Source organism: Rana temporaria, chromosome 1 (genome assembly GCF_905171775.1).
Source record: "Rana temporaria chromosome 1, aRanTem1.1, whole genome shotgun sequence".
In the NCBI taxonomy this organism is placed as follows: Eukaryota; Metazoa; Chordata; class Amphibia; order Anura; family Ranidae; genus Rana; species Rana temporaria.
Genome location: NC_053489.1, coordinates 244,780,732 through 244,798,746, shown reverse-complemented (window position 1 = coordinate 244,798,746; position 18,015 = coordinate 244,780,732). Strand labels below are relative to the sequence as shown.

General features: G+C 44.3%; 1 protein-coding gene across 2 annotated transcripts in view; it reads right to left on the bottom strand.

Moving 5' to 3' along the window:
* LOC120939985 (telomerase protein component 1-like) overlaps window positions 1–16,995 on the bottom strand; it is a 119,646-nt gene extending 102,651 nt beyond the window's left edge. Inside the window, exons 1-3 of one of the 2 annotated variants that reach the window (XM_040352481.1) lie at window positions 16,868–16,995; window positions 9,399–10,260; window positions 9,179–9,316 (exon numbers count right to left, since the gene is read on the bottom strand). In XM_040352481.1, the coding sequence (XP_040208415.1) occupies window positions 9,179–9,316; window positions 9,399–10,244 (984 nt within the window). In that variant the 5' untranslated portion in view covers window positions 10,245–10,260; window positions 16,868–16,995. The remainder of the gene's footprint in view (window positions 1–9,178; window positions 9,317–9,398; window positions 10,261–16,867) is intronic. The other variant, XM_040352490.1, reaches the window with a different exon arrangement.
* Window positions 16,996–18,015: the final 1,020 nt, after the last annotated feature.

Below are 18,015 nucleotides of genomic sequence, written 5' to 3'. Positions count from 1 at the left end.
ACCAGATGTATCAAGTCTTTGATGGCCTCGACCTTTACCAGAGGCAGGAACACTCTTTGCTGCTCTGTGTCTAATGTCATGCCGAGGTATTCCAACCGTCTTGTGGGTTGGAATGCTGATTTTTCTCGGTTTAGGATCCAACCGAACCTTTCGAGGTACTGGACCGTGAGGGCCACTGCTCGTTCCAGGCAAGGAGACGAGTGATCTATGACTAGGAGGTCGTCCAGGTAGGCTAGGACCGTGACCCCTTGGATCCTTAGACTGGCTAGGATCGGAGCTAGGATCTTCGTGAATACCCGGGGGGCCGTAGCCAGCCCGAAAGGGAGCGCCACAAATTGGAAATGACGCTGGGCCACCGTGAAGCGGAGAAATCTTTGATGTGGCTGAAAAATTGGCACATGAAGGTAAGCATCCTTTATGTCTATGGACGCCAGAAAGTCGTCCTTCTGGAGTGCGGCGGCTGCAGACCGAACAGATTCCATCCGGAAAGAACGAACCCTTAGGTAAACGTTTAAACCCTTTAGGTCCAAAATTGGCCTGACATCGCCGTTAGGCTTTGGAACGGTAAACAGATTGGAGTAGAACCCTAGCCCTTGCTCTTGGGCTGGTACCTCTACTATCACGCCCTGGCAAAGCAGATGATCCAATGCCGCCAGTAAAGAGGCCTTTTTTGTTGGATCGTTCGGTACCCTTGACTCCTGATAATGAGGTGGAGGAAACTCTAGAAACTCTAATCTGTAGCCTGTGGCCACGGAAGACCGGACCCATCTGTTGGGGATATCGGCTTCCCAAACCTCCGCAAAAAGACGAAGCCTTCCCCCCACCTTTGTGGGTGGGGGCGCCCCTTCATAAGGCAGATTTAGGGGCTGGCTTTGCTGGCTTACGATACCACTGCTTCTTGCCCCCAGAGGCCTGTCCCTGCGACTTATTGCTAAAGTTTGATCTCGCAGGAGGCCGTCGATACTGCCTGGAATTGGAGGGCCCCGGAATAGGGGAGAGCTGCCTTTTGAACGCAGGTCCCCGAAACTTCTTTTTGACTGGTAAAAGGGTACTTTTGCCACTCGATATAGTCTGAATATATTTATCTAGATCCTCTCCGAAGAGTCGACCTCCATGGAAGGGAAAACCTGCCAGAAGTTTTTTGCATGGGGGCTCAGCCGCCCAGTTCTTTAACCATAAGAGCCTTCTCATGTGTACTAAAAATAGTGACAAACGAGACGCCTGCTGAATGGAGTCCTTTATAGCATCCACCGCAAAGCACAGGGCTCTAGGAATATCCGATAATTCTTCTGCCTGCTGGGCAGGAATGTCTTTAAGCATCTGTTTTGTCTGGTCTGTTAACGCCTGACAAACCCCAATAGCAGCCACTGCTGGCTGTATCACTGCACCTGCCGTAGCAAAGGATGCCTTTAAAAGTGTCTCAAAACGCTTATCCACCGGTTCTTTAAACACCGGGCAAGTTAAAGATTTATTTACACAAGAGATGGCGGCATCCACAGCTGGGAGAGCCCACTTCTTGGAAAATTTTTCTTCCATAGGGTAGATGATGGAAAATCTTTTAGGTGGTAAAAAGATTCTATCTGGTCGTATCCAATCCTGAAAGATCAGTTCCTCTAAAAGAGGATGGACCGGAAAAACAGCGTTGCTCAAAGGCGCTTTCAATGAACCTAAGGATGATACCGCCGAAGCCTGAGGCTCTGGTAAGGGCAACTTAAATGCCAGGCGGACCATGTCTGTCAATGACTGAATCCACAAACTTTCTGCCTGGGAGGCCGAGACTGGCTCCTCATAAGTAGACTCCTCATTCCCTGAACCCTCATGGTCCTGGTCTGAATGATTTTCCTGAGCTTCTAATTCTCCACGGGAGAGAACCTCAGCATCTGGGGGTACACCCCCAGGTGACGGAGACCTAGTCCGCTTCTTGCCCGACATGGAATTGACTATCATAGTTGCCAATCTCTTCTCTAGTCCCCCTAAGGAAAGGGCTAGCATTTCCTCTGTGACAAACACAGGGTTGGGTGGATCTGATCTAGCCTCAGCACCAGACGCCCCTAATGGCTCAACCAAGGCACCCACTACTGGAATAATTTGTGGGGAGAGTACAGGCATATCCCGACTCGAACCTTCAGAATCTGAGGGGGAACCCTTTTGTCCTCTGGCACCTCTTGCCATTTCCCCTGATCCTGATGCTTTGGAAGCCATGGTACAATACCGAGGTACCCCTACTTACAACAACCAACTGATGTAGGTAGGAGAAAAAACTATGCGGTTTTAAGGGGACAGTAGTGAACAACTAATGCCCAAAAAACCCAATGGGGAGACCAGTATGTGTTCCCCCTTTTTCTTGTCTTTTTTTTTTCAATTATGCATATATTTTTTTTTTTTTTAATTTTTTGGGATTTTTGGATCCTGAGTCCCTTTTCCCCCTTTTCAATGGAATCACATTGTCTCCCCACAAGAGAAATTGCAAGAATCCACCTGCTGTAAGGAATTGTTTAGGCTAGATTGAAAAGCTAGTTCTGTTTGTCAGAACTGCAATACTCCCTTGCGCCACCGGGTGCCACTGTGCATCAGGCTTGCACTGCTGCCGCTCTGTGTCCTCCTCTCCTGAGCTCAGAAACAAACTGAGCTAATACAGCATAGAGGAAGGGCCGCCCCTTCCTCTTATGAGATCCAACGTCCCGCCCCCCCCCCCTCTGAAAAACGGCGCGAATTTCGTTTTTTTTTTATATATATATATATATCGCTGTGCACGCGCCCGCGCGCGTGCCCGTGTCACGGGGGGGGCCATGGTGGAGGCAGCATGCTGCAGAGACGCTGGAGAAATGGACAGGACACAGAGGAAACATCCGCACGGCACCCGGCCAGGTAAGAACTTCCAGGTAGGCCCAGACACCTCCCTAGTTCAGGGTAAAGAGTAGGCACACACTAATACCCCACCTAGCGCCCAGCCATATAGAACCTGCAACACATAGACCAGGGAGATCACACATATGGGGAGTAACAACACAGACCATCCTGTCTTACACAGACATAGTGGCCCCAGACTGCCAATGCAGGAGCATACTCAGGCAAACTCCCCCAAAAGATCCCCCTGGAGAGCCTGCTGACGAACCAAGTCCCGCAGGCCCCCCCTTCTTACCTGCTCCATGCCGCAGGACCTTGCACAGCAAGTGGTCCAATCTTCCCCCATCTCCGTGGGTGGCGTCTAGACCTTCAGGCCCTGGGGTCCTTTGAAGGAACCCACTGTCCTGGACCCATATAGCATCCTGGCAAACAGGGACTTTAGGCACCCCAAAAGGTTCTAAGTCCTGGGCCCAGGATCCAGCTCTCTGAAAGAGAAGCATTATGGGCAAAACCCCCTAGTTAGGGGCCTGGGTACTGTCCACTTTGGCTCTGAGGCACCTTGGACAGATCCGGTTAGCCTGCCTTGATCCCAAGGATGTGGAGGCAAAGCTATTCCATGACCAACACCTAAGACACTGGCGAAAAAACTGAGGTACTCCTCCTATGGGAGGGGGTTATATAGGGAGGGGCACTTCCTGTTTGAGATTGCCAGTGTCCATCACCTGAAGGTACTCCATATAACCCACATAGTAATGAATATGCCGCTCTGTGTCCCGTGATGTACGAGAAAGAAACAAGTCATTTGCACTCTTAACCCACGGACATTCAGCGCTCCGAGTCCCCTCCACTTGTACAGTATTAAAACCCCTTATGGTACATTTAAGGATGTACCACTCTCTCTTTGTTCTCCTTTCTTTCCCTTTTATCTCTCTCTATCCTAATTTATTAAATTTTTTCCCCCCACCCCCCTCTCTAGCCGTCTTTCTTGTTCTTTCTCTTCCTTTTTCTTTGTTCATCCCCCTCTTTTCCTCTCCCTTCCATGTATTCTCTATTTTTATTCCCGCTCCTACTTCTTGGTGGGGGGGTGGGATGCGTTGCAATACTGGCGGGGAGTTGGGATGAGTGGCAATGCTGGGGGGAGTTCTGATCAGCCAACTTAGGTGCTCTTGATCAAGGTCATCTGTTGATCTTGGAACTGTAGTGGGGACTTTTAATTGCAACTATAATCACAGGTAGTGTTACACACTGCGTCTCTGGCTTCACTGTGCCTCTGACTTTGTGGTGTCTCATAGCAGTGACACCTATGCTGAAATTAGGAGATGGGGTCTCCTCCAGCCCCTCCCACTTCACATTCCTCACCAGTGAGCTGACCTCTAGTCTCTGTCCCTCAGCCATGCCGTGAACAGGATGGGCGGCTGTGAAGAGGCTGAGTGGGCGGCCGCGGGTTCCAGGGACAGCCCTGCTGGGCGGCCACAAAAAGGCTGAGAGAGCGGTGCAGGCTTCAGGAACAACCCAGGATTCGGTGACCCCTGGCAAATCATCATTCGACCCCCGAGGGGGTCCCGACCCTCAGGCTGAGAACCACTGATCTAGTGCCTCGTTTGGAAATTCCTTGGTCCATCCTTTTAATAGCAAGTGTCTCTATGATGCAGTTAATTAATAGTTTGATGGAGAATACATGTCAGATATTGAGTATCTTTGCCGTTGTACTGCATGGTCTATTAGGAGATTGCTGAGAAAGATCTTTTGTTTTGAACTATAACAAGACTTATATAGATATTTTTAGTCATTTGGTTGTAATAGTATGCATGGTCTTCTGATAGTTAAAATTCTGTAGATAACCCTCTAAAATATGTTATTTAATTTTGATGGTCTTGATGGTAAATGGACATCACTGTTTGTATTCCTTTTGCTATCCATATGTTGGAAACTTTGGCATTGGTTGCCCCAACCATTTTCGAGTTTCCATGCAAAGGAAAAATATTTACAGATCATTAATGGCAATTTTAGAGATCTCTTATTGTACGCCAGGCGACAAGGGTGTCCCGTAAAAGTAGATTACTTTGTAGCTAACTAGGCTTGAGGAGATTGTAGTTGTATTATTGCACTTGCGACAGAGAATTGAGTACTTTCCATGATACTTTTTTTATTTGCACTAACATACAATGTTTCAGGACAAGCTTTTTTTGGGTACGTCCCCTTCTTCAAGGTCCCAGAGGATGAATTTGCACAGACACACAATCAAGGAAGCTAGTAGGGACATCATTTCTCACAATCATACTACAATGTAGAACACCTAATGCCACATACAGACGGTCGTTTTTTGTGATGAAAAAAAACGACGTTTTAAAAAACGTCATTTAAAATGATAGTGTGTGGGCAAAACGTTGTTTTATGTCTTCAAAAAAACGACAAAAAAAATTCGAACATGCTTGAATTTTTTGTGTCGTTTTTCAAAACGTTGTTTTTTACTTCACATAAATTGACCGTGTGTAGCAAAATACGACGTTTAAAACGACGTTTTTACACCCGCGCATGCCCAGAAGCTAGTTATGAAGCAAGCTTCAATGGAAAAAAGTGGTGAAACGTAACCTCGCCTTGCTAGAGCATTGTGAAAAAAGGATGGTGTGTAGGCAACTTCGTCTTTGAAAATGATGTTTCAAAAACGTCGTTTTATTTCATGATTTAAAACGTAGTTTTTTTTTCATCACAAAAAACGACCGTCTGTACGTGGCATTAATGTTTTAGTTCTGAAAGGGAATTTCAGAACTATCCAGGAAAGGAAAACTTTTGAACCAAGAATGATACTTCTATTTGACACAAAAAATATAATATTGTTTTATGGCCCACTCTGTGACTATCATCCCCCCTGTCTATAGCTCTCCCTCTGTTTTATCTCACAAGCTATGCTAGCTTTATTACCCTTGCCATGTACATTTGTTTGTGTGTGTGTGTGTGTGTGTGTGTGCGCGCGTGTTTTTTTTTCCCCCCCCCCCCCCCCTTTCCCTTTCACATTCAGCTAAAACTTTTGTGAATCAGTACTGCTGGGATCTTGAAAAAGGGGACATACCCCGAAAGCTTGTCCTAAAAAATTGTGTTAGTGCAAATAAAAAAAAAGTATCACGGACAGGACTTAAAGCAGAGGTCCGCCAAATATATATATATATATATATTTTTAAAGTCAGCAGCTACAAATACTGCAGCTGCTGACTTTTAAAATAAGGACACTTACCTGTCCAGGGCGCCCGCGATGTCAGCACCTGAGGCCGACCCGTCCCTCGGATACTGCTAAATTTATTTTATGATCTTTTACCTGTTATGGGACTGCCTGCTTCTCCAACCCATTGAGCGCTGGATTGTTTGGTTTAGTACTGTTTTGATCCGTATCCTCCAGTTATGGTTTTTATCCAGCTGCACTAGGCTTCCAATCTATAACATTTCTCAAAAAACATGCCAGATTATAAATCCTAATCTTAGAAAAGACCTAATCATCCTTCACTCTCTCTGAGGTATAGCTTGTATTGTGAAATGGAGAGGTGTGAGATCCCCTAGCCACACCCTATTGGATAGGAGTGGCTGAGGGGAAAGTGGGCGTTTTTTTTGGCCAGTTGGGGGCTGGCCTATGGTCTGGCGTCTCCACACATGCTCACTTGTGTGTATAAATATTTGAGAGCTTCTACATGAGGGAGCAACTACGGACCACCAAGGCTCTGATGAAGGAGGTTCGCCTCTGAAACGCGTAAGCCATATCGCCGGTCTGATGCCATCTGACCCGAGCTGTCACTGTGTTCGTTTGGCGATGCTGTGTACCAGTTCTATTGTCTGTTAAGCGCTGTTTACAACTCCTTTTGTGAGTATGACCATTGTTTTAATCAATTCAATAAAATCGATTGGAAGACTCACCCATGCTTCCAACTCTGATATAATTTTAGAAATAAGTGGTGGGCAATTAAAAAAAAAAAAAATAGTGATGAGGGCTCTCTTCCTATTTTTTTCCCTGGGTATGTGATACAGTTGTGCTCATAAATTTACATAACCTGGCAGAATTTATGATTTCTTGGGCATTTTTCAGAAAATATGAATGATAACACAAAAACGTTTCTTTTACTCATGGTTAGAATTTGGCTGAAGCCATTTATTATCAATAAACTGTATTTACTCATTTTGAAATCATAAGAACAGAAACTACCCAAATGACCCTGTTTAAAAGTTTACATACCCAACATTTTAATACCATGTATTTCCCCCTTTAACATCAATGACAGCTTGAAGTCTTGTGGTATTTGTGGATGAGGATCTTTATCTTTTCAGATGGTAAAGCTGCCCATTCCTCTTGGCAAAATTGCTGTTAATTCTTGGGCTGTCTTGCATGAACTGATATCGAGGTCAGGAAACCGAGATGGCCACTCCAGAACCTTCACTTTATTCTGCTGTAGCCAATGACAGGCCGGCTTGGCCTTGTGTTTTGGAACATTGTCATGTTGGAATGTCCAAGTATGTCCCATGCGCAGCCTCCTGGCTGATGAATGCAAATGTTCCTCCAGTATTTTTGATAACATACTGCATTCATCTTGCCATCAATTTTGACCAAATTTCCTATGCCTTTGTAGCTCACACATCCCCAAAACATCAGAGATCCACCTCCATGTTTCACAGTAGGAATGGTGCACCTTTCATTATAGGCCTAGTTGACTCTTCTCCAAATGAAGCATTTATGGTTGTGACCAAAAAGCTACATTTTGGTCTCATCACTCCAAATTACTTTGTGCCAGAAGGTTTGAGGCTTGTCGCTGTGCTGTTTGGCGTATTGTAAGCGGGATACTTTGTGGCATTTACATAGTAATGATTTTCTTCTGGCGACTCGACCATGCAGCCCATCTTTCTTCAAGTGCATCTTGAAACAGCCACACCACATGTTTTCAAAGAGTCCTGTATTTCACCTGAAGTTAATTGTGGGTTTTTCTTTGCATCCCAAACTATTTTCCTGGCAGTTGTGGCTGAAATTTTAGTTGGTCTACCTGACCGTGGTTTGGTTTCAACAGAACCCCTCATTTTCCACTTCTTAATTAGAGTTTTAACACTGCTGATTGACATTCTCAATTCCTTTGATATCTTTTAATATCCCTTTCCTGTTTTATACAGTTCAACTACCTTTTCCCACAGATCCTTTGACAATTTTTTTGCTTTCCCCATGACTGAGAATACAGAAATGTCAGTGCAGCACTAGATGAAAGATGCAAGGGTCTGTCAGGAGTCCAGAAACTCATTGACCTTTTATATACACACACACCAATTACAAGCAAAGAGATCACAGGTGAGGATGGTTACCTTTAATAGCCATTCAGGCTGGGTTCACACTTGTCCGACAAACGCCCCTACATTGGGAGCTAATGTAGCATGACGTGTGAAAATCAATGTTTCCCTATGAGAGCTGTCTTAACTGGTCCTACACAAGTCGGTCCTACTTTAAAAATGCTCCCTGTACTACTTTGGTCCTACATTGATCCTACTTCAGCCCATTGAATATCATTGAAGTCGGACCAAAGTAGGAGCCTTGTCCTAACGATCCGACTTTTGACATCTGACATGTGATTACAGCAGCAGTAAAAGGAATTTATCTCACTCTGGGATTGTTTTGAGTGGTCAAAGAACAAGTCAGACTATCACAAAGTCGGATCAAAGTAGTATCCTGTTCATGAAAGTAGGATGGATGTAGGACCAATGTAGGATCAATGTAGGACCAATGTAGGACCAAAGTATTAGCGCAAAGTAGGATGAAAGTCGTGTAGTATAGTGTGAACCCAGCCTCAAACCCCTTTGTATCAACTTGTGTGCATGTTATCGGGCCAAAATCACCAGGGTATGTAAAGTTTTGATCAGAGTCATTTGGGAAGTTTCTGTTGTCATTATACATATAAAAAAAGAGTAAATACAGTTGATTGATAATAAATGGCTTCAGAAAAACACCAACCATTAGTGAAAGAAAAGTTTTTGTGTTATCATTCATATTCTCTGAAAATCGGCCAAGAAATCATATTCTGCCAGAGTACGTAAACTTATGAGCACAACTGTATTTTGAATAGCTATTTTAAATGTAAGTCGATGCCCCTACTGATTATGTACTTAAATTGCAAAATTTGGCTTTTAGAACTATATTTGCACTTTATATATTTTTGCACCTTTTTGAGTCATGTTTATATCACATTGATGCCATTTCTTAATTTTTATTTATTCATATGGTTGATTTATTGGGTGAGCACATCTGTCTGTCTTTCTTAAATACTTGTACATTTAAATGGAAGATGCCATACATGATTAACTGACCACTGACCTTCTTTTTTTTGAGAAGAGTCTCTGATTTTTGGCTCTTGAGAGCTTCAGATGCCTCCTCCACAGATTTTTCCTGTGCAGATGGTTCACTATCCTGTGCAGATGAAGTAGGTTTCAATAAACCGTTTTCCATGACAAACTGTTGGATAAAAGCAAAAATGTATAGACATAGTATACATTAAAAGAGACTAAATTGTGTGCACTATGCCTGCAGCTTGTACCTCTGTATCTGAAGACTCCGACTCTCCCTCAGATGAATTTACCAATATATTATCTTCTGGCAAGTCATCTTCCTGTGACTCAAAAACTTCAATTTTGTCTTGTCCAAACTCTAGAGTAGACTGTACATTTGAAGCTGAGTTTAGGGGTTCAGTTTTAGGAGCAAAAGAAGATTTAAGGCTAAGGCCTACACCAGAGGAAACAGCAGATACTGAGGTCACTGCCTGTTTCGCTGAATTTGAAGGATTAGAAATATCAAACTGGTTATTAACACAGAAGCTATGATCGCCTGCTGAATCAGCAAACACTGAGGATCGCAAAGTTGTGTTTTTTTGGGACAATAAACGATTAAAGGTTTGATTTTCAGTAGACAAAGGTGTTCCACCAGAAGACAGAAAAGAGGAAGACGTTATTGCACAATTAGGGGAAAGGGAAACATTAGAGGTAAGTGCAGAAAAGGCTGTATCTAAATCTGAAGGTTTGTTGGATATCAGAAAATTTGTAGACATCAGAGATGAGTTTAATAAGACTGAAGGTGAAATGGATGTTGACAATTTATTAGTTAAATGGGATTGAGAAGACAGGGAAAGAAGAGGATTGCTGGTTGATAAAAGTTTTGAGGACAGATTTGAATCAGTGGTCAGAATTGAGTTAGTAGTCATAGTGGATTTGTTTTCCATGGAAAACTTTAGCAACTTATTTTTAGGGCCACAAAATTCTGTGCAAGGCTGACTAGCAGTGCCTATGCGATCAACACCAGGCAAAGTCAAAGCCAGTTTGCAGCGAGGCTGCTTTCCTCCACGTAATCCAGTGTTCTCCGATTGAAGGCCAGGACCAGGTAAAGGCATGATGGCAGTGCTGAACCTACAACAAAAAATAAGTACTTGATAAGGTAAAAGTCTCATATAGCACATTTGCAGTAATGCAGAGCTCAACCACACTTGTATTTATTTTTCAAATGTTTTACACTGGCCTCACCACCTCTCAAAGATAAAAACTCTGACTCTCACTATGCTCATGTGTGAATGGGGCCTTATTAGTGTTTGTCATTTGATAAAAAGGCTCTGTCCAGGACTCATTATTACTGTTTGGATCAAACCCGACAGGAGGCAGGCACTGCACACTGCCAATCATAGGCAGCGTGTGTATGTACAGCTGCCAGTCAGGAAATGCCTTACTGCCTACGATTGGCAGTGGGTGCAGTTATGGCTTGCTGGCGGGTTTGTTCCGAACATGCCCGAGCCCATCACTATTACCTACATGTGTAAAACATGGGTACAATTAATTGTTATTTACGCTTTTAAGCAAACTATAGATCATGTTTTCATGTCCATGAGGTTGCAGTTTTGCCTCCAGAAGTCATGCATTTAAATCTTATCCGTTTACCTGTGATTTTTAGGCGGATATGAATAATGACAATGATACATGTAACCGTATGCACAACCACAGCTCCAAAGGACATGGTGTAAGGAGTTTGGTGTGAAGCAACTTGAGTGGCCAGCAGCGGGTTCTGATGTCAACCATATTAAACATCTTTGGAATGAATGGCAATTGCAAGTCAAGTCTTCCAATTCTACATCAGTACTTGGTCTCTTAAAGTGGTGAATGCTCAAGGTTTTTTACCTTCATGCATTCAATGTATGAAGGTAAGAAACCTTCTGTGTGCAACACCCCCTAGCCCCCCCAATACTTACCTGAGCCACATCTGGATCCAGCTATGTGCACAGAGCAGCGGCTCTCTTTCTCCTCATTGGCTGAAACGTTAGTGGGAGCTGCTTGCTATGGGGGTACTTGGCAGAATGGAGAGGCCAGAAGCATCAGCAAGGGACCCGAGAGGAGGATCGGAGCTGCCCTGTGCAAAACCACTGCACAGAGCAGGCAAGTATGACATGTTTGGTATTTTGTTTTTAATTTACCTTTAATATCACTTTAAAGCGGAGCTCCACCCCAAAGTGGAACTTCCGCTCATCGGATTCCTCCCCCCCTCCGGTGCCACAATTGGCACCTTTTGTGGGGGGACAGGATACCTGTCTTTGACAGGTATCCTTTCCCACTTACAGAGTCCGGCCGTGGCGTTGCCGCAGGGCTTCCTCCTCTTCCTCCCCTGGCCGCTGGGCTAATAGGAGAGAGGAGCAGGGCCTCGCACATGCGCAGTAGGGTTTCTCGGAGTGAAGCCGAAAGGCTACACTGCCGGGTTCCCTTACCCGCCATGGCGGCGGCAGTGTAGCCTTTCGGCTTCATGCTGGGAACCCTACTGCTGACATCGAGGGACAGCAGGACAGGCAAGTGTCCATTTATTAAAAGCCAGCAGCTGCAGTATGTGTAGCTGCTGGCTTTTATTTTATTTTTTTCCCTGGACCTCCTCTTTAAAATACTTTTTGGCTGAGCGAAAACAAATTCCCACAAACTTCAGACTCCACAATCCTGTGGAAAGCCTCTAGTCCACATTACTGCCCGATTTTGGCTAAAATAAAGATCTTTTTTTTTTTCTTAGAATAAAGATCACGATTCTCACAGTGTAACATCTTCTTTCACATTATACAAAAAAAATGGGCTAAATTTACTGTTAAATTTTTTTTAATTCATTAAAAAGTGTATTTAAAAAAAAATATGCATTTGAAAGACCGCTGAGCAAATACAGTGTGGTGTAGATATTGCAACAACCACAAAAAAAATTATAAAAAATGATATCATGTTTGGGTGTTCCAAGTAATTTTCTAGCAGAAAATAATGATTTTTACTTGTAAGCAACAAATGTCAGAAAAGGTTTGGTCTTTAAATGGTTAAATACATGCCGGAGTTCTTTCGTTTGATGAAAGAACGAAAAGATACTTGGTTTCTACTTATACACTGGTGTGATTAAACTTTTTCCAGCTGCGAGAACTCTCTGAACTTGCTAGAAAGAATCATGACATGCTGTTTTGAAACTCGAGAAGGGAAAAAGATGACAATTTTGATAACGATTAATCGTGCAGCTCTACTGCCCATACTTTTGAAATGGGATGTAAAAAAAAAAAAAAAAATCTTACATGGGTGTGATAGTCAAGTGGCTTTAAACTTTTAGCTGTATAGTGTATGTGGAATAGGTTTAGTACAATGTTAAATTAAAGTAACAGACAATTATGTCATAAATCTTAGTGTAGTTCTCAGTTTCTCGAGCACCGACGGGTCAGTGCCTACAGCAGAAAACAAAATTTACATCTACAGTCTTCATTGTCTGCCCATTATCGAATGTTTGCAGGTAAATCCAAAAGCAAAAGGGTAGACGAGGGACTACAAAGAAAACGAGAAGGCGCAGATATGACACCAATTGTATGTACACACACAGTATCTCACAAAAGTAAGTACATCATTTTTGTAAATATTTTATTATATCTCTTTATGCAACACTGAAGAAATGACACTTTGCTACAATGTAAAGTAGTGAGTGTACAGCGTGTATAACAGTGTAAATTTGCTGTCCCTTTAAAATAACTCAACACACAGCCATTAATGTCTAAACGCTGGCAACAAAAGTGAGTACACCCCAAGTGAAAATGTCCAAATTGGGCTCAAAGTTAGAGCTGGGCGATTTTCTCCTCCAAAAAAATCTGCGATTTAAAAAAAAAAAACATGATTCACGATTCAAATCGAGTTTTTTTTTTTTTTGATTGACACTGCGGTCCTGAGGTGCAGCCTCGCCTAAAAACTCCTGACGGCAGCTCCTCAGGACCGGCGCGGTGTCAAAAATAAATATAGATTTGCTGAAAATCTTTATCTATTTGACCTTGCAACTCGATTCAAATCGATTTTTTCCCCCAGCCCTAGTCAAAGTGTCAATATTTTGTGTGGCCACCATTATTTTCCAGCACTGCCTTAACCCTCTTGGGCATGGAGGTCACCAGAGATTCACAGGTTGCCACTGGAATCCTCTTTCACTTCTCCATGACGACATCACGGAGCTCGTGGATGTTAGAGACCTTGCGCTCCTCCACTTTCCCTTTGAGGATGCCCCACAGATGCTCAATAGGGTTTAGGTTTGGAGACATGCTTGGCCAGTCCACCACCTTTACCCTCAGCTTCTTTAGCAAGGCAGTGGTTGTCATGTTGGAATACTGCCCTGTGGCCCAGTCTCTGAAGGAAGGGGATCATGCTCAATATCTCATAGTACATGTTGGCATTCATGGCTCCCTCAATGAACTGTATATATCTTGGTCTCATCAGACCACAGGACATGGTTCCAGTAATCCATGTCCTTAGTTTGCTTGTCTTCAGCAAACAGTTTTAAGGCTTTCTTTTGCATCATCTTTGGAAGAGGCTCCCTTCTGGGACAACAGCCATGCAGACCAATTTGATGCAGTGTGTGTCATATGGTCTGAGCACTGACAGGCTGACCCCCCAACCCTTCAACCTCTGCAGCAATGCTGTCAGCACTCAAACGTCCACTTCCCAAAGACAACCTCTGAATATGACACTGAGTACGTGCACTCAACTTCTTTGGTCAACCATGGCGAGGCCTGTTCTGAGTGGAACCTGTCCTGTTAAACCGCTGTATGGTCTTGGCCACAGTACTGCAGCTTTGTTTCTGGATCTTGGCAATCTTCTTATAGCCTAGGCCATCTTTATGCGGGAAAATTATATTAAAAAGGATGAGGCGCTAGTGATGTTCAGTGATTCAAAAATGCAAATACAAATAAATAGCAAGCTAAAACTCCATATATGATAAAGCCCAACACCAAATTGTGACGCTCAAAATCGGATTCCTAGTTCTTCACCACAAGTGCTCAAGAGATGGGTGGCCACTTTTTACAGGAAGGTCAAACAGCATTCTGGAATACCAATTGATTCTACTGACAGCACAGTTCCACTCCACTGGCCCGTCGAGATGAAACTAGGATGGGAAAAATTACTCCGCAAGAGACAGTGGGTGGTCTCATAGTGTAGTACTTTTAATAGATAAAAGCAAATGACAACAAGAAATGCCGATTACACTCAAATGTTACAGTGTCGATCCGGGCAAAAGGTGTAATCAGCATGTGCAAGTCGGGTAGTCCTAAAGGGATAGCGTGAAGTCAGCGTGTCTCCTGAAGATGCAGACTTCACGCTATCCCTTTAGGACTAGGCGACTTGCACATGCAAGGGGCCAGTGGAGTGGAACCAGTGTCACCTGTCAGTGGAATCAATTTGTATTCCAGAAGTGCTGTTTGAACTTCTTGTAAAAAGGGGTCATAATTCTCTGGTTAATGGTCACCCATCTTTTAAAGGGGTTGTAAAGGTAAAAAAAAAATCCTAAATAGCTTCCTTTACCTTAGTGCAGTCCTCCTTCACTTACCTCATCCTTCCATTTTGATTTTAAATGTCCTTATTTCTTCTGAGAAATCCTCACTTCCAGTTCTTCTGTCTGTAACTCCACACAGTAATGTGAGGCTTTCTCCCTGGTGTGGAGTGTCACGCTCGCCCCCTCCCCTGGAATACAGGAGAGTCAGGACGCTCTCTACGTTGCAGATAGAGAAAGGAGCTGTGTGTTAGTGGGCATCCTGACTCTCCTGTAGTCCAAGGGAGGGGGCGAGTACGACACTCCACACCAGGGAGAAAGCCTCACATTACTGTGTGGAGTTACAGACAGAAGAACAGGAAGTGTGGATTTCTCAGAAGAAATAAGGACATTTAAAAGCAAAATGGAAGGATGAGGTAAGTGAAGGAGGACTGCACTAAGGTAAAGGAAGCTATTTAGGAAAAAAAAAAAATGTACAACCCCTTTAAGCACTTGCGGTGAAGAACTAGGAATCCGATTTTGAGCGTCACAATTTGATGTTCACTGAACATCACTAGCACCTCATCCTTTAAAGGGGTTGTAAACCTTCATGTTTTTTCACCTAAACATCTGCTACTTACCGCCTCCCCAGCCCCCCTGTTTACTTACCTGAGCCATCGAAAGTCGCGTGTCGAGAACTCGCTTGCTTCTCGGCCCGGTCTTCTTGGCTCTTCATTGGATAGATTGATAGCAGCGCAGCCATCGGCTCGCGCTGCTGTCAATCAACTCCAATGACTAGTGATGAGCTCCGGCGTGTTCGCACCGTGCACGTGCAGAGCCCGCCAGGAAGTCTGCATGGCGCTGCGATAATCACAGGCAGGGAGACATATTCCCGATGCTCAGCTGCAGAGATCGGGAAATGTCTCCCTCCTTGTGGTTAACGCAGCGCCATGCAGACTTGCACGAACTGCACGAACGCGCCGGAGCTCATCCCTACCAATGGCACGAGGGCCGGGGGGCAGGGCCGAGTCCAGGATGCCGACTACCAAAAGTAACTCAAAAGGACAGGGAAGAGCTAAAGCAGGCCCCTGGCCTTTTACCAAAAAGACATACACCTAGAGCTGCACAATTAATCGTTAAAAGATATGTTGATCTCGATACAACCCCCAATGCTGATTCTTTCATATAACAAGTGGAGAGACTTTATCTGCTCACTCAGCTGTCAAAAGATAATGCTTCCTTCTTAGATCAAAGGGGTGTGTGTAAAAAAAAAAAAAAAACGGGCAGTCTGCCAAGTTTGTAACAACATGAAACATTGTAACTAACTTGCTTCTTAGAGCAAACTTAAAGTCCAATTTCTGACACTTGTTTCTTAAGTTAAAATCAATAGCAGGGCAGCGATCAGTATGTGATCTGAAAGACAGCGATCACTCAGGTATGCAATACATATTAATAAAAAATACTTTAAAGTGATTGTAAAGCTTATTTTTTTTTTATAACAAACATGTCATAAAATGGTTTTACATAGAGTGGGCCAGAACCTTCTCTTCTGGGGTCCCCCACTAGTCCTCTTCTTCTCCTTCTTGCCCTCATAGTAAACCACTTGCTATGGGGAAAGACACGCAGGCACGATCCTGAGCCGGGCTGTGTGCATCCATAGACACACATAGCACAGCTTGGCTCCATTCCCTCCTTACTGGATCTGATTGACAGCGACAAAAGCCAATGGCTCCCAGTGCTGCCTCTGTGGAGTGAGAAACAGGAGAAGATCTGATAAAGATGTGCACAGCGCTGGCTCCGATACGTGTTTATTGGGGGAGCAACAAAAGTGTTTTTTTTTTTGTTTTTTTTACCTTAATGCAGAGAATGCATTAAAATTAAAAAAAAATAAAAAAACTTTTGCCTTTATAAGCACTGTAATAACTGAGAATCTAAACTTACTAAATATAGTTGACATGATCAGTTTTCAGTGTGAAAGTTTCTAGATATGGAAAGTGTACCGAGCATACTAATGGTGACACTTCAGAGCCCAGCCCAGTGACAACTGGACAGATCAAGGCGCGCCACTATTACACAGTTCTGCCAGTAGATGGCGGCAGGGGTCACATTCACTGCCATCAATAACAGCGCTTCGAGGGGATAAAATGCCCGGGCTGTCTGCTTACTGCCTGCTCCGCACAAGGCTGATCTGGCCCCTCTGTCTCTACCAACCTGACTTCAGCTGCTATGAGATATTACCTGCTTTATACGAGCTTTCCTTATAAGAGGCTTGTTCCACAATGGAGAGCAATGATTCGGCTTCTCGTGCTCAGATTACCAGCTGACTGGATCGCCTATAGTTACTCTTCCTACTTCCTGCTTTCCTAACCACCAATCACAGACCTGATAGCTGACACCAGTGATCGAACGTCGCAGTAACAGGACCCTATGAGGAAGTGTTTGACTTCACTTCAGGGATAAAAGAAGTGACACATCCAGATTACTCATGTACCAAAATATCTAAAACTACAGGCAAACAGTAGCAATCACAATGTAAAAGTTGCTAACCATTACAACGGAATAGTCACACTTTATTCATGTATACAATACTTGGTAATCCTGCCAGTCCACATCCCTACTTCTCTAGGGTGGCAACACTGTAGTGTTGACTCCCAGGCTTGCCACCCATTCTGAATTATCGTGCAGTAGGATCATCCAGGTTGGCATGCTGTGTCATGTATGGACTATATAACAGACACAGTTTGTCCCACGTTTCCTGCCTCCTTCCTAACTCCAATGGGTGGCATGAGGTGTCCCTCACTGTGAGGGCGGCCCCTGTGACACAGGTGGCCAGGGGGCAGTAAAACAGGTGCTATTTTAACACCACCCACCTACAACCTACCATGCAGCTGGAGGTGGCTGTACACAAGCTACAGCCAGAATGCTCTGCATCACAGGTGCAGCAAATTTAATGCAGCCAGGCCCAGTCGCGACAAGGCAAGCAAACCAAGCAATTGCTTGGGACCCCGAGCTGGCCTGGGGCCCCAAGCAGGGCCCTTGCTGCACTTCCTATAAATGCTGCAGCCGCCTGAGCGCTCTATAGAGAGCCTCGGGCGGCTGCAGCACTGCTGCCTCTCTCATCACTTCTTCCCCTTCCCTGTTGCATGGCCGAGCTCCTCTTCCTTCCTCCTGTCAGTCCGGCCGGGTACCGCGCGGTACAGGAGATTCAGTTTCCTGTTCCCAGCCGGACTGACAGGAAGTGCACACTGAGTGTTGGGGGGACTCCATGTCCATTTTGCTTGGGAATCCCATGTTCCTTTAAACGGCCCTGAATGCAGCTTGTTGAGTTGACGGGTGTCACAGCTTGTTAATAGGGCCACGCTCATGGTTGCAGCAAGAAAAAAAAA